General features: G+C 34.0%; 1 protein-coding gene across 2 annotated transcripts in view; it reads right to left on the bottom strand.

Annotated features, from left to right (window-relative positions):
- Positions 1-24,095, bottom strand: part of LOC144838033 (folylpolyglutamate synthase, mitochondrial-like) — a 41,636-nt gene that overhangs the window by 11,817 nt on the left and 5,724 nt on the right. The window contains exons 2-7 of one of the 2 annotated variants that reach the window (XM_078693384.1): positions 14,128-14,262; positions 13,549-13,667; positions 13,121-13,313; positions 10,475-10,536; positions 8,981-9,083; positions 6,877-6,954 (exon numbers count right to left, since the gene is read on the bottom strand). In XM_078693384.1, the coding sequence (XP_078549510.1) occupies positions 6,877-6,954; positions 8,981-9,083; positions 10,475-10,536; positions 13,121-13,313; positions 13,549-13,667; positions 14,128-14,262 (690 nt within the window). Of the gene's footprint in view, positions 1-6,876; positions 6,955-8,980; positions 9,084-10,474; positions 10,537-13,120; positions 13,314-13,548; positions 13,668-14,127; positions 14,265-24,095 lie in introns of both variants that reach the window. The other variant, XM_078693385.1, reaches the window with a different exon arrangement.

Below are 24,095 nucleotides of genomic sequence, written 5' to 3'. Positions count from 1 at the left end.
CCGTAATTGCGGCTGTGTGACATTTATGGGGGCTCATCCGGGAAACTTTGTAACCTAGCGTGAACATTGGTAGATGAAACAATTGTACGGGATTCTTGGATTGTCTATTTGCCATATTATTGGCATACTGTATACTTATATTGGATACTTATATATATATATTTTTTTTTTTCTTAAGAAATGGATCTCACTAAAATTGTTGACGCAGGAAAAGCGTTGGGGTTAGAAGGAGTGGAATTAAGAGAGTTTGTGGAAAAGAGAGAGGAAGCTGCCAGAGAGAGAGAAGAGAGAGCACGAGAGAGAGAAGAGAGAGCACTAGAGAGAGAAGAGAGAAACAGGGAGAGAGAAGAAAAACAGCGAAACAGGGACAGGGAGAGAGAAGAAATGGAGCGAAACAGAGACAGAGAGAGAGAGGCACTAGAGAAGGAAGAGAGAGAGAGAAGAGAGGCACTAGAGAAGGAAGAGAGAGAGAGAAGAGAGGCACTAGAGAAGGAAGAGAGAGAGAGAAGAGAGGCACTAGAGAAGGAAGAGAGAGAGAGGAGAGAGTTACTAGAGAGGGACGAAGCAGAGAGAAAAAGAGCGAGTGAAGAAAAAGAGAGAGAAAACGAAAGGGCGAAAGAAGCTGAGAATCAGGCCTATCTTATAGAAATGCGAAGGTTAGAAATCCAATTAGAACAAGAAAAGAATCGGGCACGGCCGGGTGGTAGAGTATTACCCAATCCTGAGTCACGGGTTAAGGCCAGTAAACCTAAATTACCCCCTTTCCATGATCGAACAGATGACCTAGATGCCTATCTGAAAAGGTTTGAACGGTATGCGACTAGTCAGGAGTGGAAAGAAATTGAGTGGCCGGTTAACTTAAGTGCCCTACTAACTGGGAAGGCTCTCGAGGTTTATTCCAGGTTGTCGTCAGCTGAAGCTAACGATTACAAACTGTTGAAATTGGCTCTTCTAAAACGGTTTCAGTTAACCGCCGATGGATTTCGACATAAGTTACGAACAGCTAAGCCCGAATACGGAGAAAGCGGCCCGCAATTTGCTGCGAGGATAAGCAATTATCTTGACAGGTGGATTGACCTAGCAGAGGGGGAAAAAACCTTTCAGGGGTTAAAAGATTTATTGCTGCGAGAGCAGTTTACCGATGGGTGTGGGAAGGACCTAGCTCTGTTCCTAAGGGAACGTCAACCGAAAACGATACAAGCGATGGCTGAAATTGCGGAGCAATATTTGGAAGCTCGTGGGGGATTATTTGGTAAACCAATAGAGTTTAAACAAAAAGAGCCAAATTCTCCTCAACTCTCCTCTAATAATGTTCCCAGTACATCCTCATCACAAAGCCCTTCTAATTTCCGTAGTCCAACTTGTTTTATATGTCATCGTGTAGGTCACCTAGCTAGAAATTGCAGAGCCTCAACTATGCATAAGCCAAACTCTCCTCCAAAATGTTACCGATGCTTAAAAACAGGACATATTGCCAGAAATTGTAGACAGGACGCCAACAGTTGCGCTGGGTTGTCTACTTCACCACAAACAGGGTCTGATTGCCAGAAATGTACAAACCAACACGAATGTAATGCCAAAGAAGAAATTCCCGATGTGGGGGCCAGTATGGTTACGAAAAGGTCAGAGTCTTTAAATCAATGTTGTATCAATAATGATGGTGATAAGGTCACTCTTCAATGTGGGCACTGTCTTCCAATTATGACAGCGGCTCTAAATAATTCAATTAGTAAAATGCCCGTTTATACAGGTTGTGTTGGGTCACGCTGCGTCTCTGTTCTTCGTGACAGTGGCTGTAGTGGGGTGGTTGTGAAGAAAGATCTTGTATCAGCCGAACAACTTACTGGTAAGGAGAAAACCTGTGTGCTGATTGATGGCACGGTCCGCAACTTACCGGTTGCATTAATACATGTTAATACTCCATTTTTTTCAGGAAAGACGTATGCACTATGTATGAATAACCCTATTTATGACTTGATATTAGGTAATATTGCAGGAGTACGAGCACCAGGAAATCCAGATCCCACATGGACAGAGCGAAATCTTCAAGGATGTTCTGTTGTTACCCGGTCTCAAGCTAACACTATGGATAAACCATTCAGAACACTTAAAACTACAGAAATACATAAGCAAATCATCACAGCGGGAATTATGAAAACCGCTCAGCAACAAGATATCAGCCTTGCAAAATTCAAGGATCGTGCAGAGAAACAAACTACAACTGTGAGTAACAAACAAGCCGAGGCTAGGTTTATTTATCATAAAGACCTATTATATAGGCAATTTTCCTCTCCTAATATTGAACACGGGGATAAGTTTACCCAACTAGTAGTGCCAGCTGACTATCGACGCCAGGTAATGCGCCAAGCCCATGAAACCTTATTAGGAGGACACCAAGGGGTAAAAAAGACGACAGATAAAGTGTTGACAACATTTTGGTGGCCTGGGGTAACTGCAGATATTACTCGATATTGTCGATCCTGTGACATTTGTCAGAGAACTGTACAAAAAGGTAGAGTTACGAAAGTGCCTCTAGGAAGCATGCCTTTGATCGAGGTGCCGTTTGAACGGATTGCCGTTGATATAGTTGGTCCCATTTTCCCCATGTCTAAAGGTCGTAATCGTTATATACTCACAATAATAGATTTTGCTACTCGTTATCCAGAGGCAGTGCCTCTACCAAATATTGAAGCTGAACGGGTTGCTGAGGCCTTGGTTGGTGTTTTCTCTAGACTTGGTATCCCGAAAGAAATGCTTACCGATAGGGGATCACAATTTACATCTGAAGTCATGAGGCAAGTTAGTAAGTTGTTGTCTATACGTCAGGTAATGACATCTCCATATCACCCAGCTTGTAATGGTTTGGTCGAACGGTTCAATGGAACACTCAAACAAATGCTGAAACGTATGTGTGCAGAAAGGCCTACTGATTGGGATCGTTACATTGACCCACTACTTTTTGCGGTTAGGGAATCTTCACAGGAAAGTTTAGGGTTTTCTCCTTTTGAACTGTTATATGGCCGTACCGTACGAGGACCCATGTCCATCCTAAGGGAATTGTGGACCGAAGAAATCGAAACACCAGAAACAAAAACCACCTACCAGTACGTTATGGATTTACGGGAACGACTACATGAAACCTGTCAGATGGCTCAGAAGAATCTACAAAAATCTAAGGTCAGGTACAAACAATATTATGACAAAAAGAGTAAGTCCCGGGAATTTGAGGTTGGGGATAAGGTACTACTTTTATTACCCACAGACAAAAACAAACTATTGCTTCAATGGAAAGGTCCTTTTAAGGTTGTAAAGAAATTTGGGTATCTAGACTACCAAATTGACCTTAACGGGAAATTCAAAATATTTCACGCCAATCTCTTGAAAAAGTATTATGAGCGAACCGCAGACATTAGTGCTGCCTTAGGGGTATCCGAGCCTTCTGGTATCCTTGAATTAGCTAGCACCGCTGTTATTGAATGCGAACCTAATGAAACATTTACAAATGACCAAAATTATCATCTATCTAATGAGAATCTTTTACAGCTCCACCCTCTACTAGCAAAAGAAACAACAGCCGACATCCACATCAACGAAAGCCTGGATGATACACTAAAGCATGAGGTGCACCGACTTATCGGAAACTACAAAGATGTACTGACGGATTTACCGGGTAAGACTACACTTGGGCAGCATGAAATCAAGCTGGAAACTGATGATACAATCCGTTCCAAGCCCTATCCACTTCCACATGCGTTGCGAGGTACCATTAAGGATGAGGTAAATATGATGTTAAATCTGGGTGTAGTGGAGCCTTCAGGGGCACCGTTTGCCTCTCCAATAGTATTGGTAAAGAAACCGGATGGGTCAAATCGATTCTGCGTGGACTTTCGAAAACTTAATCAGGTTACAGTTTTTGACGCCGAACCGATTCCGGACCAAGAGGAACTGTTCACAAAGTTGGCCCATGATCATTATTTTACTAAGATAGATTTAAGTAAAGGGTATTGGCAAGTTCCCATGGATGAAGCGTCAAAACCTTTAACAGCCTTTCTAACACCAGATGGTTTGTTTCAATTTAATGTCATGCCGTTCGGCTTAGTCAATGCACCGGCTACTTTCAGTCGTATCATGAGAAAATTACTAAAAGGAATGGATAATACACTTAATTATATTGATGACATTCTAATTCACACAGCTTCTTGGGATCAACATATGAAATGTTTGTCTGAATTGTTTGGACGTCTCCGCAGGGCCAATCTAACTGCTCGACCAAGCAAATGTTTCATTGGTTATGAAACAATCGAGTTTCTTGGCCATGTGGTAGGGAAAGGAAATGTTCAACCTCGAGTGGAGAAGATACAAAGCATCTTGTCAGCCAAACAACCAGAAACAAAGAAACAACTCCGGTCATTCCTTGGGATGACCAACTACTATAGAAAGTTCATTCCTAATTACTCTGTGATTGCTTGTCCATTAACCGACAAAACGAAGAATCGGGAACCTAACCGAATATGTTGGGAGAAGGCCCAGGAAAGTGCGTTTGTTAAACTTAAGGAAAAATTAAACAGTACTCCAATTTTATGCCTTCCTAATTTAAACAAAGATTTTATTTTGAGAACAGATGCGTCCGAATATGGAGTGGGAGCGGTTCTAATGCAGCAGTATGGTGACGTGAAGTTTCCCGTGGCGTACGCTAGCAAGAAACTGCTTCCTCGAGAAAAAGCATATTCAGTGATGGAAAAAGAATGCTTAGCCATTGTATGGAGTGTACGAAAATTTGAGTCTTATTTATATGGACGAAACTTCACGTTGGAAACTGATCACCAGCCGCTTGTGTTTATGCACAGAGCGAAATTGTCCAATGGGCGAATTATGAGATGGGCCCTGGCTCTACAACCGTACAAGTTCCGAATAGAGGCGATTAAAGGCAGTGAAAATGTAGGAGCTGATTATTTAAGTCGAGTGTAAATAGGACCCGTCACGGTATGGAGAAAATGTTGATACATTATTCTTTTAGAGGGGAGTAAATGTCACAAGTGACATAAAGTTGTGTATATATTTTGCAAGTCATTCTTACTTTTCCTTTTGTTTTCACTATTTGAACCTTTCTTTTGTTTTAGGAAGCTATTGTGTGAAGCCAGTGGAGCAGAGTTGTTGTGTTGCAGAGAAGGATTGTGTGGTGTTTGCTGATTGGAGGAGAGGTATAAGGGTTAAGTTAGTGTGTGAGTTGCTGATTGGTGGAGAAGGATAAGGTGGTGATATGTGGATAATTGAGGGAATTTTGAGGTAGATGGAAATTGAGAGGAGACAGAGAGGGAGGGCTATGTTATGTTAAGCCAGAAAGGGATAGGTGAATATTGATATGAGAAACTAAGACGTGCAGGAGAAGAAGTAATTGAATTATGGTGATATAGAGCTGAAGCAGAAAGGAAATAAAGAGATATACATGAAGTTAATAAATTGTGAGTTGGAGATAATTATGGTGATATAGAGCTGAAGCAGAAAGGAAATAAAGTGATATACATGAAGTTAATAAATTGTGAGTTGGAAGTAATACTATAAGGCTGTACTTAAATGTAGAACTGTTAATTGTTGAGATTACTGAGGATTAATTTAAATTGTGAAGGTAAATTGACGGAAGAAATAACTGTTGGAAACAGCAGACGTTGTTGCATGTAAAGAATTGTTTGGAAATTTTGAAGAGTAACTGGATTGATACTGATATTATTTTACGTGGAAAGGAGAAAGAAATAATTGGTCGGGGAGCGGATTGCAGGGCAGAACGACATCAAGAAACATTTTAACTTTATATTTGATTTATTTATATGTCAGAAAATAGGAAGAATTATAATTGATAATACAAGCAGAACGGGAGCAGAGGCGTGGGAGTTGTTTATTTGCAGAATCGTTTTAACTTTTATCTTTCTAATTTGTTTTGTGTCAGCGTAGGAGAGAAGGCAAGAAGGAACGATATTGTGGACATTTAGTATTGTTTAATTATTCATCTTGTGATATTATTGTATTTGAAAAGGGGGGTTTCGGGGATTTATTTAAAAATAAGAAGATTGTTGATATTTGGTTTGGAAGGATTGGGAAATTTGGGGAATTGCATAAAGTTTGTGGGGAATAGGAACACGGTATCATTGTTTGAGAATTGGTTGGGTTTTTTTTGTGGGTTTTTTTTTTGGGGGTTTGAATCATAAAAGAAAGAATTGGTTGTCGAAGATTATTATTAAATTTTACTTTTTACATTTATATGTGTACAGTTGTGGCTATTTACCGTTATTCACCGTTGGTTACCAGCAATTACATGTCCGAAAGAGCCGTAATTGCGGCTGTGTGACATTGATCCTGTAAGTGTAAAGTTATAAAATCACATTATGATTATCTCATTAGCAATTGGTAGTTACACCTATTATTTTTGTTGACCCAATTAAATTTTCTTTTGTTACGGATGGACATAAAAAATCCCAATATATTGTGTGTGATTTTATACTGTTTGACAGGATCATGTAAAAACTTAATTACATTTTTTATTTTACGGACGGACATTTTAGCATGTATTTTATAAACTTATATTAATTGAAAATTCTTATGAAATGTCAATCCGTAACGTTCAGATGTTATACCCATCTTTCAGGCGAACTTCAACATACAGTATTATACTAGTATTGGTATCAACACACACAAATGATCATTGCTTTTAATTCCCGATGTTTCGTGTTTGTGTGTGTTAAATATTTGCAATAGTAATAGAACAAGTAAAATATGAGATTTATTTTGTTTTTCCTAATTATCTTCCTTAATGTTTTATGATCCACCACTTGGTATAAAGTATTATGCTGTTGTTAAAATGTAAAAACTATTAAGTCAAACCTTAAGTTCATTTGCCCTTTGGAAAATGACATTCATTCCATCTTGAGGTTGAGGCACTGTGAAGGCAGGATGATTTGGCTTTGGAAATAAAAATTACAGTTTGTAACTACAGTATAATTACAGTAATGTTGTACTGTATGACATTGAACGGTTAAATGCTATTGATTATATTTCTTCATTGTAATAATATGCAAGTGTTATAACTTAATTGTAGGTGTAGCTTCAATGTTTTAGCTACTTGTAAAATGGAATTCAGTACTAAACAGGTTAAAATTATAACTTATAGTTGGAGAGCCAGAAAGGGATTACCTGCACCCTCTAGCAAACTAAGTTAACAATGTTTTTTTGCTTTTGCTTGAAAATATGCACCTATAGTTGGCCAGAAATTAAGTTATGTAAAAATCGTATCAAAGTTCCAACTTGGAGTCAATTGTATAAAACCTTAAAAAGATATTTGAATCTGAAATATACACATACAGTAGGTCATAGTTTCTTTCTTGCTTGTGTTTAAAATTATGAAAATCTAAAGACAAATCAAAGTAAACCGTTACTAGTATGACTATGTTATAATAACCCGAAAGGACAATATTTCCTCCTTTTTGTTGGATTTACTAATAATTTAAGAAGCAAATAAATGAATGAAAATTGCATAGTAAACCATCATACTACATCATTGCGCATGTGCTTTTAATTAAAACTAGTATCCTAAATATAGGTTTGTGAATAAAGATTACTATGCAACTAATTTACATATTTTTGTTTGTTTGTACTAAAAAGATTCAATATAACTAAGTATGTTGCATCAAACAGCTTATTGTAATGGAGGAAACACTGGAACATCTGACCAAAACAAACCCAAGTTCTTTAGAATTGTTAACTTATTAATATTTAATTTTAGTTTTAATGAAAATCACATATATATGAGTAGTATGATGTTTAGGTAACATGGTAATCTTCTTAATTAGTATTAGTTATAAATTATTATAAGTTAGTGATTCAAACAAAAAGGAGGACAAATAAATAAACAATCTTCTTCACAATATAATATAGTCATACCACGGTTACTTTGATTTGTTTTTATTGTTCAACTATGGTTTAAAAATATGTAACAGTATACTGCATAGCATCATTTACCGGAGTTCTTTAAAATTGTTAAACAGTGATTAGTTTAGATTGTAATTATAATATTAAATATTAATAATGATCTTGGTGATGAGAGATTTAACTGTGATGTTATTCATTAGAATGAATATAATTATGTATCTACTTAGGACTTCCGATACAAAGTATTCATAGTATATACAATACTGTACTCACACAACAGTCATGGATATTTTGATATTAAGCAAGACAATATTCGCTAGTTAATAAAAAGTGTGCTCAATGTTTGTATCAGCTATAGGTTAAATGTCAAAATAAGGTGTTTTTTGTTTCTGTTGTATTAAAGCAAATATAAATATATATATTGTGAGTAATTTGAGACTAAAATTATAACTTTCTAACTAGTGGTTGCTGAGTTAAGTTTCACGGTAATTTTTGGCAAAAGTTGTCTATTAGAGTGAATAGAAATATGTATCTTCTGAGTATTTTGACACCAACTATGACCATATCTGCCCAACAATTTATGAGATATAAAAAAGTGTGCTCTAAGCCAAAAATGTTTGTGTCGGCTATATGTCAAAGGTCAAAATTAGGGGTTTATTGACAGTTGATTTTTATTACATTAGAACAAATATAAACATAATAATACTTTACCACTTTCTGACCAGTGGTTGCCGAGATATTCATATGGCCAATTTCTTGACCAGTGGTCAGAAAAGGGGTTTTCGTCCACTTTTGGCAAAAGTTGTCCATTAGAGTGAATAGAAGTATGGGTGTTTTGAGTAGTTTCACTACACCCAGTAGTTACCAAGTTATGCAAAGTCTTAACTTTGATCTTTTGGCCCCTGTACTGACCAAGCATCCCAATTTGTTTTTTTTGGGCCAACAGCAAAAAATTGATTAATATTGATATAAGGAAGCAAAAAAAAATTGTTAACATAGTTTGCTAGAGGGTGCAGGTGAACACTTTTTGGCTCCCCAACTATTATATGTCTTCACTCACCTTACAAATGCCAGCCTTCTGCCAGGCAATTTTACCAATGGTATCTCCTAAAACACGGATATGATCCAAACCTAGACTTGTTATTCCCACAACTACAGGATTTCTACACAAAAAAATATATAATGTTTGAATAATTTCAAAAAGTGAAGTTTATGGTGATACTGCCAATTGGACACTGCAGAGAATCAACAATTTCCTTCAGCATACAGCATTTGTTTACCTGCAAAGCAGATGAATTCACACATCTTCTATAAAGATAAAATGAACTAGATTTGAACTCGTTACTATGGACGAGTTAGGTTATCCACACGACAAATGCCACGTGCACGTCATACGTTAGAAAACTGCGGTCAGAAAAAAGATTATGCCATTGTGACCTGACCTGGCCATATGATGACGTCACAACATCTGATGCGCAAAATTTGTACATGAATTGATATTTTTTGACAATTCAACAGCTTCTAGAAAAACGTTTTAATCATGAGTAATGCTAAATCATGCAAAAGATAATTGATTGACCTAGACAATATTAAAATCTTGATAAAATTGAGGTACGCATAAGCAGAGATGCACTCTATTAAATTTTATGAGCTATGATGAAAAAGACAAAAAGCCATATTGATGCATGATCCGATATCTACAACTCATCACCTTCCAGATCATGTAATAAAAATAAATTTCATCGTTTATTTTAGAAACTAAAACATAATTTTGACGAATATTTGAACTTTTTTATAAAAAACACGCACAAATTGTCTAATTTGACGTGGACGTATGACATGATTTTAAGTTGAAATGGTTTAAAATTTAATAAAATTACTAAAAAAGGCTGGAAAAATATAATTAATGTTAAAAAATTATATTTTTAACGCTACGTGTGCACTGTGCGCGTACAAATTTGCGGGCATGTGGAAATTTTGAGATGTTTAAAATGTCATGAAAGTTGATTAGAAATTGATTTTTCGCATTTTAAATTTGTAAACGCTCGTGCACACGTAACTTTCTGTGGAACTTGCCATTTGTTTTCATCAGAAAGTTAGCGTATGATATAAATTACACTTTTGCTAAGTTTTAATTTAAAGTGTTATTTTGTTTTCGCTCTATGTTAAAAACGTGAAAGTCATAAAATCACGGGTAAGTCACGTTGCGCAATTGTAAACGTCATGAAAATGTTAGCTGCACAACTTCACGAACCAATTTATTAAAACATGAGACCAAAACTTACCATTGCAGTCCATGAATTGATAGGTGGTTTCATAAAAATACAGTTTACGTACAAAAAATTCCTGACAAAATATTCATATTCATAAAATAAATTCTATTTCTAAGCTTTCTATTATTACAGAAAAATATTCACAAAAGCTTTATAAAATAAATTCTATATTTCTTAGATTTCATTACTCAGGCAAATAATGTCAACAATGTGGCCTGGCTTTACAATACATGTCACATGTATTGTAAAGCCAGGCCACTGTTGTGGAATTGCAAACTTACTTAATAATATTAGTGCAATCATAAGCTCCTCCCAATCCTACTTCAATGATAGCAACATCAACCTATAAAGTAAAGCCAAACATAGACAGAACAATTTTTTCCACTGGTCTTTTTTCAGATGTTAAAAATATGTTAAAATACCAAAGTCATTCATTCATTCATCAATATTTTTATTCCAAGATTAAAAATAAAAACATATACAAATACAATATAAGAATGATAATGAAGTGCTTTAAAGGCCAGGTGCGGGCAAAAAATTTCTATTGAGCATACATTCCAATAATTATCGATCTATAGTTTCCCCTGTTTCATAATTTTTGGGATTTTATTTGTGTTACCACGAGCTTGTTGAAAATAAGCACTTTCTTATCAGTGGGGGGATAGTTCAAATTACACAGTAAAATCTCTATTCTTTTGTACACACATTTTGTAAATAGAGAGGCATTTTAAAAAGCTATGAATAATAAACGGTGTGGTAAAAAATGTTATCAGATGACTAAATATAGGTAATATAACTTGAATTTTACATTTCTGGTATTTTTATTCAACTTCAAATTTTTATTTGCATGCTATAGCAAAAATTATCCACCGTATATCCACCATCTTTTTTCACTTGCTAGGGAGTCACCAGACATGTTATTACATTAGGTTAACAACCTAACTACTGAAAAAAGTCTTCCTGGTTTTTATGGAAGAATTTTGCCAAATTTTGTTTTTGACCATATTAAGGGAAATTCATGTTTTTTCGTCCTGATTTCTGTTACAAATATTTGATTTATGTACAATTAACCAAATATTATATTTAAAAGTCATGCCTGTACCTGAGCTTTAAAATAATGTCCTCCTAAAAAAATATTTTTTAAACATGTTTTTTTCGTTGAATATGCCATTTTAATGTCACATAATTATTATTATTATTAAGGAAGCAAAAAAACATTGTTAACATAGTTTGCTAGAGGGTGCATTTCCCCCCGAATATATATTTTTTTGTGTAGTTGTTTAAATCTCGCTATGTTATTTCTGTTGGTTAGGCTTCTCTGCACAGCATTGTTTGTCATTGATCAAAGATGTCTTCCATTTCGTGTAATGCTGTGGTCAACTTGATATTGAACATTTTATGACGTGTACAGAGCTATGAAACCATCCCTTAAAATTTTATGAAAATCAGGCAATAACTTTTGAGTACTCTTGCTAACTAACAAAGAAACAATCAAACACACAAACACAACTCTTGCCATTCTGGCAGAGGTAATAAATACATTTTACTCGCATATGCACACACTTATGACCACTAAGAAAATGTAAACTTTAGCCACACATACACCATTGGTTGGAGCCGAGGTAAGAATATTTTTAGGAACATAGCCCTGTAGTTCCCTGGAAATTGCATTGTATTTTGGAGGGTAAAGATTCCGCTGATCCACCGGAAAAAAATCTGCGTAGTCTGGGGCCCATTTAATGTCGTCAAAGTACACACAGGATTTTAAATTACATTAATTTGGGCCGAAACAAGTTACACGCATTTTCAGCAACATTAAAAGACGCTTTAATTTTTGTCTTGTAATTTTATGTTGAAACCTGAATAAAATCAAATCAAATCAAGCTTATAACACTAAATGAGGCATGGCATCACAAAATCGGCGCAGTGTCGGAAATAATATTTTTTTAGATTTTTATATATTATAATATACATTTATAAAGCTTTAAAATAAGGCATTGTTTATTAAAATTGGTTTATTATATGAAGAGGTATTAATGAAAACATACGAGTCACTTTCTAGCTCAGGAAATCTTCATTTTGAGAAAATCAACAATGAAGTTAGCGACGCCGATTAGCTTGGCCTGGCCTAGCCCGCCGATCAACGCGACAAGACTCTCTGTCAAAACTCGCTATTATCTCCTCAATAACGGCAAACTAGTCGAAAATATATCACTGTGTGGTACATAATATTATATTTTTTGTTAATTTAAAAAAATATATGGATAAAAATAACGATTAAATTCCTAAATATTCACAAAATGTTGAAACGTTGATTCGAAAAACTACGGTGGAAACCATGCTGTTTAATCGTAAACAAAAGCGTCAGCCAATCAGAGAGCGTAATTTTTCTCTATAGCCAATCACAATGAAGGATTCACAAATTCTTGTTAGAAATTTTAGCAACCTAACACCTTAATAAAACCAATTTCCCTTGGCTAGATTAACAAAAATCCCTTAGGTTGTTAAAAATTATGGTAGCTGATATATTTTCGAACAGATAGGTACCAAACATGACGTCATTTGGGTTAGCGGTTTGTTTACAAAAGCGCCGTAAAGAAAGTTGATTTTTCGTGAACGAAAGTACAATTTCCTAATAGATTTTCAATGGAAACGACTTAAATAATTGCAAAATACACATACTTGTGATACTTTTTCATGAACAAGAGTTTGATATATTAAAGATAAGTGTTTATAGTATCGTTTTTTATTGAAATTTTAAAATGGGTAGGTTAGGCCGTTTTTCACATTCTGAACTTCAAGGCTAAATATCTCAAAAGTTTGGGTTGCGACTCTGCACCCTGTGGCTCTTAAAAAATGCAAAGGGGCCGATGGAAAAAAATAGAACACAGTAATATATATGAATGAATGTTTTCCAATGACATTACCTTTTCTTGTAAGAATAGATGAAAAGCCATTATTGTAAGAAATCGAAAATATGCAGGCATTTCACCATTGCACTGTTCTTTGGTTGCAACCAGACGATTATAAACAGTAAATAGAGTGTCTGCAAATGACTGCTTAGATATTGGCTGACCGTTAATTCGTATTCTTTCACGTACTTCAACTAAATGAGGTGAACTATAAGACAATTGTAAAATTCTTACTGTAAACATTTTCATTGATTCAATATTTAACCATACGAATAATATGTATTCACAAAGTTATGAAAACATACAAATTACCAAAAAAAAACTAAAATAACTTTAAGGTGTGTCACATGAAAATGAAAGTCAGACAAACACATTTTTGGTTGGGTAACTTGATCATCCTCCTTAGCACAACTAAATCAATGACTATAATAGTGATGAATCACCTGTAGAAGCCAGTCTTAAAGCCACAAGAACGTAGGATGCTTTCACATAATGCACACACAGAGCCTTTTCCTTTAGTACCGCTCACATGAATTATCTTCAGTTTGTCTAGATCATCTAACTGTACAAAACAACATATAAAACTACATAACAGTACAATAACTTGAATAATTATAGTAAACAAGATATCATAATATGAATAATAAACAATGGCCATTTTCTAAAACAGATTGGTGAGCATTTCTTTTAAATTTGTATTGTATGTAGATGTTCACAAAATACTGAAATAATAACAGAATGGCAAATAGTTTTACATTTATGACAAAGCAAAACAAAGTGGAGACACATTTGGAGAAGGATCATTAATAGTCTAATTCTTTAAAACATTTTTTATAATAATACTCATACAAATGTACTTTCACATTGAGCATTTCCTTTCTGGTTAAAACTATGGCCAGAGGTGCCTCCAAAACTGTTTTGAGTAATACTAATAGGCAAATTATATTGCTAAATGGTAAATGTTTGAGCCAATATAGAATATATGATAATGTCTAGGCATGCATCTTACTGTGTACACTTACACTCATTTCTGCCCTTTGAAGAAAATTGACAACAGTTGGCAGGTTGTTGGTGGGACTACCTGGTTGCTTGTCTTTACGTATTTTATCAAGAACTTGTGAATTTGTCTGCAATGTATTCAATGCAGATACAGCTTCCTACAGGATAATACAAAACAAAATTAGATTACAATTTCACCAAAAATTTATTTATTACGGTATATATAAAATTACAAAAACAATAGCACATAGCTAATAACGTTTGTATTACAATAAAAAATATTGAAATGAAATCTATAAAAACTACAATAATAAATTCGGAAAATACAATTACAAAATTTCACAATTATTCACTAAAATTTAAAATATTAAGAATCTTAAAATATATACACAATTTTGGAAAATACAATTGCACTTTTATTTAAAAAACGAAAAATTTACATTATAATGTACTAAAACCTATCTGCACTGTTCTTTATTTGATTATTATTATTATCTTTTAGTATAGGTGGCAATATTGCACAATTATTCACTAAAATATTCACAACATTAAAAATCTACAAAAATATATTAAATTTCGGAAAATACAAATACAAAAAAGAAAATAAAAAAAAAAAAAAAGTTTACAGTATATATTAATATTAAACGTTGTCTGCAGTGCTCTTCATTTGATTATTTTAGGCGGTAATATTGCACAATCATTCATTATATATTTTTTTAATTTAATTTTTCACAGGAGGAATTTAATTTGTTTATAATATAGGGAATCGTTGAATTTTTATATCGGTTAGTTTTTATTTTAGGTAATGTAAATCTATTGGGGTTACGTAATCTAGATATATTAGGTCTTTCAGCAGGCAGCATATTACGATGTCTCTCTGACTTAAGGATACCTTCTCCAAATTTTAATGTTAATTTTTCTCTACGTTCAGCAAGGCTGGTAATTTTAAGTTGAGTAAGGGCCGTATCATAGCTCTCATAATCCTGGCCAAGTATAATTTTGCATGCTCGCTTTTGCAACCTCTCAATTTCATTGGTCTGATGTTTTGTAATGCTAGAGTGCCAAACAACACATGCATACTCAGTCAGCGGTCGAATATAGAGTTGATAAATACTTAACATGTCACCAATAGGTGCACTATATCCTCTCAATGCATAAAGAAGAAACATTCTTCTACTTGCTCTAGAGATAATACTTTTGATTTGGATATCCCAAACTAAATTGTCTTGTAGCTCAAGACCTAATAATTTCATACTATGTACAGTATCAATTTTTTCACCACTTATAGTAAATTGGGGGTAGTTTATTTGGGATTTCATAAAATTTATATTAATAACATGGCACTTAGAAGGCTTGGGTAGCATGTCATTTTGTTTACACCAACAACTCAAGGAATCTAAATGGGATTGAAGTTCTGATGATGTACTATTATTTTTTATATTAATTATTTCTCCCAGTGTTAGATCATCCACAAATTTCCAACGATTATCAGTGGTGTTACCCGCATCATTCACCATAACGGTAAATATGCTGGGTCCCAGTTTGGTACCCTGGGGGACCCCACACGTTATAGTTCTTAGTCCAGAACAATGTCCCTTAAATTTCACACACTGGGTGCGATTCATCAGAAAACTGCTAATCGTTGGAATTATCGACGGTCTAACACCAGATTCTATCATCTTTGAAATAGCAACATTATGGTTTATCCTATCAAACGCAGTTGTGAAATCAACTGTACATAATGTGGCGTAGGTCCCTGGCACATCAATATTGGATATAACCGTATTCAACATATCTACTAAGTAATGTGTTGTACTAGTTCCTCTCACGTTACCATACTGTTTACAATCCAATACTGGTTTGAAATCCGTTTTTAACCATCCCGCTAGGAATGATTCAAATACTCTACCCAATATTTTAGTTAGTGAAATAGGTCGTAATTGGCCAACCATTGTCGGTTTTTTAACTTTAGGTACTGGTACAATTGATGCGGTCTTCCACACAGTTGGAAACACCCCTTCGTTTAGACAGGTATTAAAGATTAAAAACAGGGGTTGTGCTATTTCAAAAGAAAACAGCTTAATGAGTTTCACCGGAATATCATCTGGGTGGCCAGATTTATTAGTTATCCGCTTGGTAGAGCGGATAACTCCTTGTTATTGTATGGGATCAATATTTTTGGTTATCCGCAACTTAGTTGCGGATAACCCATGTGATTGTAAATATCTTTTTTTTCATCTTCTTCTTTGTTATTCTTCTTTCTTTCCCGGATTTTTGTGCGTCGCATATCCCCTATTGCTTGTGAATATATCTTTTGTATAACTTTGTCATTATATGGACATTTACCTGAAGTTGTGCACCTCCATATTTTTAATGACGTTAGAGTCGCGCAGCGTAAGTTACGCGCGATTTTATGAATTTCAATGATTGATCATAGATTATAAACCAAAAGTCATTTTGTTTTGACACTTAGTGAAAATTTAAGTCATATCATATGAAAACTTTCTATGGATTAAAAATAGCATGTTTCACAAGAAGTTACGCGCGCACGCGCATTTAAAATTTAAAAATGCGCAAAATTAATTTCTAATCAACTTTCTACGCTGATCATGACAATTTAAACATGTCACAAATTCCCACGCGCGCGAAAAAAAATTACGCGTAAGGTGCGCACGGAGCATGAAAATCATGTGTTTTTTTCTTGAATTATGATTTTACAGCCTTTCTTAGTCATTTTAAAAAAGATTTACATCATTTCAAATTAAAATGACGTCATACGAACACGTTGATTTAGACAATTTGCGCGCGTTTTAGTTGCAAAAGTGACAACATATTGTCAAAATTAAGCCTATTTTTAATCTATTATAGCTCCTCAGGATCATCCACGACCCCCAATTTTTTTAATTTAATATGTAAGCAGATATGTTGTAGATATGAATTCATGCAGAACCTTTACCACTCGGATGTTATGACGTCATCGTATGGCCACACGAATGTAAAATGTAGGATTTTTTACTCTTTCGTTATTGCTCATCATCATTTTAAAAAAGATTTACATCATTTCAAATTAAAATGACGTCATACGAACACGTTGATTTAGACAATTTGCGCGCGTTTTAGTTGCAAAAGTGACAACATATTGTCAAAATTAAGCCTATTTTTAATCTATTATAGCTCCTCAGGATCATCCACGACCCCCAATTTTTTATAATATGTAAGCAGATATGTTGTAGATATGAATTCATGCAGAACCTTTACCACTCGGATGTTATGACGTCATCGTATGGCCACACGAATGTAAAATGTAGGATTTTTTACTCTTTCGTTATTGCTCATCATATTAAATAGAGCGCATCTCACTTTTACGTGCCCAAAATTCTTCAAATTTGATTTAATGTAATTATTTAGATAATTATCTTCTAAAATTGTTATCTTTATATGTCAATTTGATGACGTCATCGTGTTAATAATTGGATTTAAAAGATGGGTCTCATAATTTTGTCTATGCTACACTGTATATAACATATACAGTTTATTCTGTAAAATACTGTAATATGATGTATGCTACATAATAGGTACAATTCAGCACTGTAAACATATTTATTTCATGTCATAGGATGGCATAATAATTGTCGAGGTTCATATGGTTAAGTATGTGCATGTTGCGTTTGCGCGGATAACCCGAACTCGTCAAAGTGACGAGTTCAAATCTAGTTGGTTATCCGCAACTTAGTTGCGGATAACCCATGTGATTGTAAATATCTTTTTTTTCATCTTCTTCTTTGTTATTCTTCTTTCTTTCCCGGATTTTTGTGCGTCGCATATCCCCTATTGCTTGTGAATATATCTTTTGTATAACTTTGTCATTATATGGACATTTACCTGAAGTTGTGCACCTCCATATTTTGCATGACGTCAGAGTTGCGCAACGTGACTTACGCGCGATTTTATGAATTTCAATGATTGATCATAGGATAAAAAATAAAAGTCATTTTGTATTGACATTTGGTGAATATTTAAGTCATATCAAGGGCAAACTTTCTATGGATTAAAAATGACATGTTTCACAAGAAGTTACGCGCACACGCGCATTTAAAATTTAAAAATTAATTTCTAATCAATTTTCTACGCTGATCATAACATTTTAAACATGTCAAAAATTCCCACGTGCGCGAAAAAAATTACGCGTAAGGTGCGCACGGAGCATGAAAATCATGTGTTTTTTTCTTGAATTATGATTTTACAGCCTTTCTTAGTCATTTTAAAAAAGATTTACATCATTTCAAATTAAACTGACGTCATACGAACACGTTGATTTAGACCATTTGCGCGCGTTTTAGTTGCAAAAGTGACAACATATTGTCAAAATTAAGCCTATTTTTAATCTATTATAGCTCCTCAGGATCATCCACGACCCCCAATTTTTTAAATTTAATATGTAAGCAGATATTTTGTAGATATGAATTCATGCAGAACCTTTACCACTCGGATGTTATGACGTCATCGTATGGCCACACGAATGTAAAATGTAGGATTTTTTACTCTTTCGTTATTGCTCATCAAATTCAACAAAGCGCTTCTCGGTTATACGTATCCCATTTCTCCCGAAATTTTAATATTGTCTACGTTAATCAACTATCTTTCGCATGAATTAAAAATATTTTAATTTTTATGACGTCATCATGTCTAAAAACGTAAATAACTTGGGTCACTTATTTTCATCTTTACAGTAAATTTCAATCTGTTATAGCTCGTCACAATAAAAAGTGATAATCATGATTAAAACGTTTTCTGGAAGCTATTGGATTGTAGATACGAATTGATGTGAATATTTTGCCAATCAGATGTTGTGACGTCATCATATGGCCAGTTGAATTAAAAAAGTCATATTTTCATCTCTTGCGTAAAAGTTAATTGCGTTTAAACAAGAGCGCATCTCACTTTTACGTGCCCAAAATTCTTCAAATTTGTTTTAATGTTAATTTTTAGATAATTATCTTCTAAAATTGTTATCTTTATATGTCAATTTGATGACGTCATCGTGTTAAAAATTGGATTTAAAAGATGGGTCTCGTAATTTTGTCTATGCTACACTGTATATAACATATACAGTTTATTCTGTAAAATACTGTAATATGGTGTATGCTACAGAATAGGTACAATTCAGCACTGTAAACATATTTATTTCATGTCATAGGATGGCATAATAATTGTCGAGGTTCATATAGTTAAGTATGTGCATGTTGAGTTTGCGCGGATAACCCGAACTCGTCAAAGTGACGAGTTCAAATCTAGTTTTTCTGTATTATTGGTTATCCGCAACTTAGTTGCAGGATAACCCATGTGATTGTAAATATCTTTTTTTTCATCTTCTTTGTTATTCTTCTTTCTTTCCCGGATTTTTGTCTACAGCATATCCCCTATTGCTTGTGAACATAACTTTGTATAACTTGGTAAAAAGATTGACATTGAAGTGTAGATGTGCAGCCAAGCTTTTCGATGATGTCAGATCCGCGTTGCGTAAGTTACGCGCGATTTTATGAATTTCTATAACTGATCATAACTTTAGAACCAACAAATATTCTTTCATGAAACTTAATAAAATTATAATTCATATCATGGGTCAACTTTCTATGGATTAAAAATGGCATGTTTCACAAGAAGTTACGCGCGCACACGCATTTAAAATTTCAAAATGCGCAAAATTAATTTCTAATCAACTTTCTACGCTGATCATGACATTTTAAGCATGTCAAAAATTCCCACGCGCGGGAAAAAAATTACGCGTAAGGTGCGCGCGGAACATGAAAATCATGTGTTTTTCTCTTGAATTACGATTTTACAGCCTATCGTAGTCATTTTAAAAAAGATTGACATCATTTCAAATTAAAATGACGTCATATGAACACGTTGATTTAGACAATTTGCGCGCGTTTTAGTTGCAAAAGTGACAAAATATTGTCAAAATTATGCCTATTTTGAATCTATTATAGCTTCTCAGGATCAACCGTTACCCCCAATTTTTTTAATTTAATATAGAAGCAGATAAGTTGTAGATATGAATTCATGAAGAACGTCATCGTATGGCCACACGAATGTAAAATATTGGATTTTTGACTGTTTCGTTATTGCTCATTACATTAAATAGAGCGCATCTCGCTTATACGTATTCCATTTCCTCATATATTTTAATACTGTCTAGGTCAATCAACTATCTTTCGCATGAGTTAAAAATATTTTAATTTTTATGACGTCATCATGTCTAAAAATGTAAATAACGTGGGTCACCTATTTTCATCTTTACAGTAAATTTCAATTTGTTATAACTCGTCAGAATAAAAAGTGATAATCATGATTAAAACGTTTTCTGGAAGCTATTGGATTGTAGATACAAATTCATGTGAATATTTTGCCAATCAGATGTTGTGACGTCATCATATGGCCAGTTGAATTCAAAAAGTCATATTTTCATCTCTTGCGCAAAAGTTCATTGCGTTTAAACGAGAGCGCATCTCACTTTTACGTGCCCAAAATTCTTCAAATTTGTATTAATGTAATTATTTAGATAATTATCTTCTAAAATAGTTATCTTTATATGTCAATTTGATGACGTCATCGTGTTAATAATTGGATTTAAAACATGGGTCTCGTAATTTCGTCTATGCTACACTGTATATAACATACAATGTATTCTGTAAATACTGTAATATGCTGTATGCTACAAAATAGGTACAATTCAGCACTGTAAACATACTTAATTCATGTCTTATGATGGCCTAATAATTGTCGAGGTTCATATAGTTTAAGGTATGTGCATGTTGTGTTTGCGCGGATAACCCGAACTCGTCAAAGTGACGAGTTCAAATCTAGTTCTTGTTTCCTTCCTTCCTTTATGTGAGTCGCGTTTCTCTAAAATGTGTAAACATAACATTTCATAACTTTGACAACATATGGGCATTTACGTGAAGTTGTGCACCTCCTATTTTTGAATGACGTCATAGTTGCGCAACGTGACTTACGCGCAATTTTATGAATTTCAATGATTGATTATAGATTAAAAACCAAAAGTCATTTAGTATTGACACTTTGACAAAATTTAAGTCATATCAGGGGCAAACTTTCTACGGATTAAAAATGGCATGTTTCACAAGAAGTTACGCGCGCACGCGCATTTAAAATTTCAAAATGCGCAAAATTAATTTCTAATCAACTTTTTATGCGTTTCTTGTCATTTTGAGCATGTCAAAAATTCCCACGGGCGCGCAATTTTTTACGCACGCGGTGCGCACGTAGCGTTAAAAACATATTTTTTTCTCTTGAATTATATTTTTCAAGTCTTTCCTAGTAATTTTGAAAACAATTTAGACCTTTTCCAGTTTAAATAACGCCATACGAACACGTTGAATTAGACAATTCGTGCGCGTTTTTTATGAAAAAGCTTAAAAAATCGTCAAAATTATGTCTTTTTTTAAACAGTCATAGTTTCTAAAGTAAACCATGAACCGTTTATTTTTATTACAAAATCTAGAAGTTGATGAGTTGTAGATATCGGATCATGCATCGATAAGGCTAAAAAAACATTGTGACGTCATCGTATGGCCACACGAATGTAAAATATAGGATTTTTGTCTCTTTCGTTATTGCTCATCACATTCAATGGAGCGCATCACGCTTATCTGTATTCCTTTTCTCCTGCATTTATATATTGTGTAGGTCAATCAACTTTCTTTAGCATGAGATAAAAATATTTTAATTTTTATGACGTCATCATGCCTAAAAATTTTAATTACGTGGGTCATTAATTTCATCTTTACAGTAAATTTTAATCTGTAATAGCTCGTAAGAATAAAATGTGATAATCACGATTAAAACGTTTTCTGGAAGCTATTGGATTGTAGATACGAATTCATGTAAACATTTTGCCAATCGGATGTTGTGACGTCATCATATGGCCAGTTGAATAAAAAAAGTCGTATTTTCATATTTTGCGTAATAGTTCATCATAAATCGCATACATAAATTGATTGATGAGCGACAAAAGGCATATAGATCTAATAATATAAATTTATGGCGTTTCTCTTTAGCTTTGTTAATTTCATACTTTACTTTGTTTCTTAGGCTTCGCCATAAATTTATATTATTAGATCTATATGCCTTTTGTCGCTCATCAATCAATTTATGTATGCGATAGTTCATCCACGGCTTTTCATTATTTCATCGTCGAATTACTTTTTGCGGAAAATAAAACATTCCATACCAACCAACAAGATTTTGAATGCAAACACTATCATAGGTTACATTATATTTCAAATGTTTTCCTCACTTTTTGCAGAGGTATATCAATATGCACTGAAAAATGTTGAAAACATAATATAAGAGTGAATATAATGTTTACTAACATTGAACATGAATTTTCGTTACTACTTTATACCAAGTTATTATTAAAAATATAGAAAAACCTTATTAAAAACATATAATATATAACAAATAATTATAAAAAAGGTATGGTTGTTGTTTGCTGTTTACAAGGTAGAGACTATTAATTGTTATTTAAAATTCTGGTAATATGGGATTGCACTATTTGAATAACGACTGCTGTTTTTGGCTAATGGCTCAACAGAATGGAAGTAAACAAAGAATGAAAATCAGTCTTTATTCTTTCTGTTATTTTCACTAAAATGTTGATGATTTTTGTTATTTCGGCAGGTAATGTAATAAAGGCGTTATTTATATGTACACATTCTATTTCTACAATGTTAACTATTATCAAACAAGTATAACAAACTAGAGGGTACTCCAAGAGTACAAACCTCCGCCGACTGTAAAATTCCCCTACATAAAATGTCCCCGGAAAATATTTATATTAAAAAAAAATTTTTTTTTTATTAGTTCTAAGTGTAAATAGGCTAACTGCACACTACAGAGTTGTGGATGAGAGTTTGGTGTAATGGTTATTTATCCAGCCTCCCACAGTTGAGATCGCTGGTTCAAGTCCCGCTGAGGTTTTGTTTTGTTTTTTTATTATTATTTTATTTCTTTTTTTTTATGGACCTTGATCTTTGACCCTGACCCTTCAAAATTTAACCACAATTATATGATGAGTCATTGATCATTGTGTCTAAGTTTTGTGAGAATCGGATAAAAACTGTGGTCTCTAGGCAGTAAAATAGTTTTTTGTTAGTTGTGACCTTGACCTATGACCTTTTCCCCTCAAATTCGAACTCGTCCGAGCTTTTGGGGCATAGATCATTGTTGCCAAATTTGGTGAGAATCGAATAAAAACTGTGACCTCCAGGCTGTTCACAGACACACACACAAAGATACAGGGGTGAAAACATAACCTCCTTGGCGGAGGTAATTAGGGGTTCCGTATCGGTTAGTATTTTTGCAATACGAGTTTGAACATGTGGGTAAAATACACGTATCAAAGTTGAACTCACATGGCGTAGGACGTTTTGGTAGCATGGAGTACAGTAGGAGTATCTTAATTAGTGGGACTATTACCATTATTATTACAATTGAAATGAATAAGAAATGGTTGTTCGTAAATCAACATTTTATTAGACCTAGGCCTGCTAGAACTTAGTGTCTACTAGTAGGCCTAGGCTAGCCGGCTAGCCTACTAAAAATAGGCCTAAGCCAAGCTAGAGTTAGCCTCCTCTGGCTTAAAAATACAGGATCAGGGTATACAAATATTGAATATATATTAATACTCGGGCCAGGCTAGGTCTACTACTACTTAGTCAAATGATGACTCAATATAATCAATACTAATGTTAAATATAGCCTAGGCCTACTGAGTTTTAGGTCTACGCTAGTATTAATAGTATAAGCAAAATAATGAGGTCATACATTAGCTGATTGAATTACCAATAAAAACAACATATGTCGTTTTTTTTTTAGACTGGTTGATATTTCTATACACAATGACAATTTTATACATAGTTGTAGTTGTATGGTAATGCGCAATGATTCCATTTTTTAAACTATA

This window comes from Antedon bifida, chromosome 3 (assembly GCF_963402885.1).
Source record: "Antedon bifida chromosome 3, ecAntBifi1.1, whole genome shotgun sequence".
NCBI classification, from domain to species: Eukaryota; Metazoa; Echinodermata; class Crinoidea; order Comatulida; family Antedonidae; genus Antedon; species Antedon bifida.
This window is presented reverse-complemented; position numbering and strand designations above follow the sequence as displayed.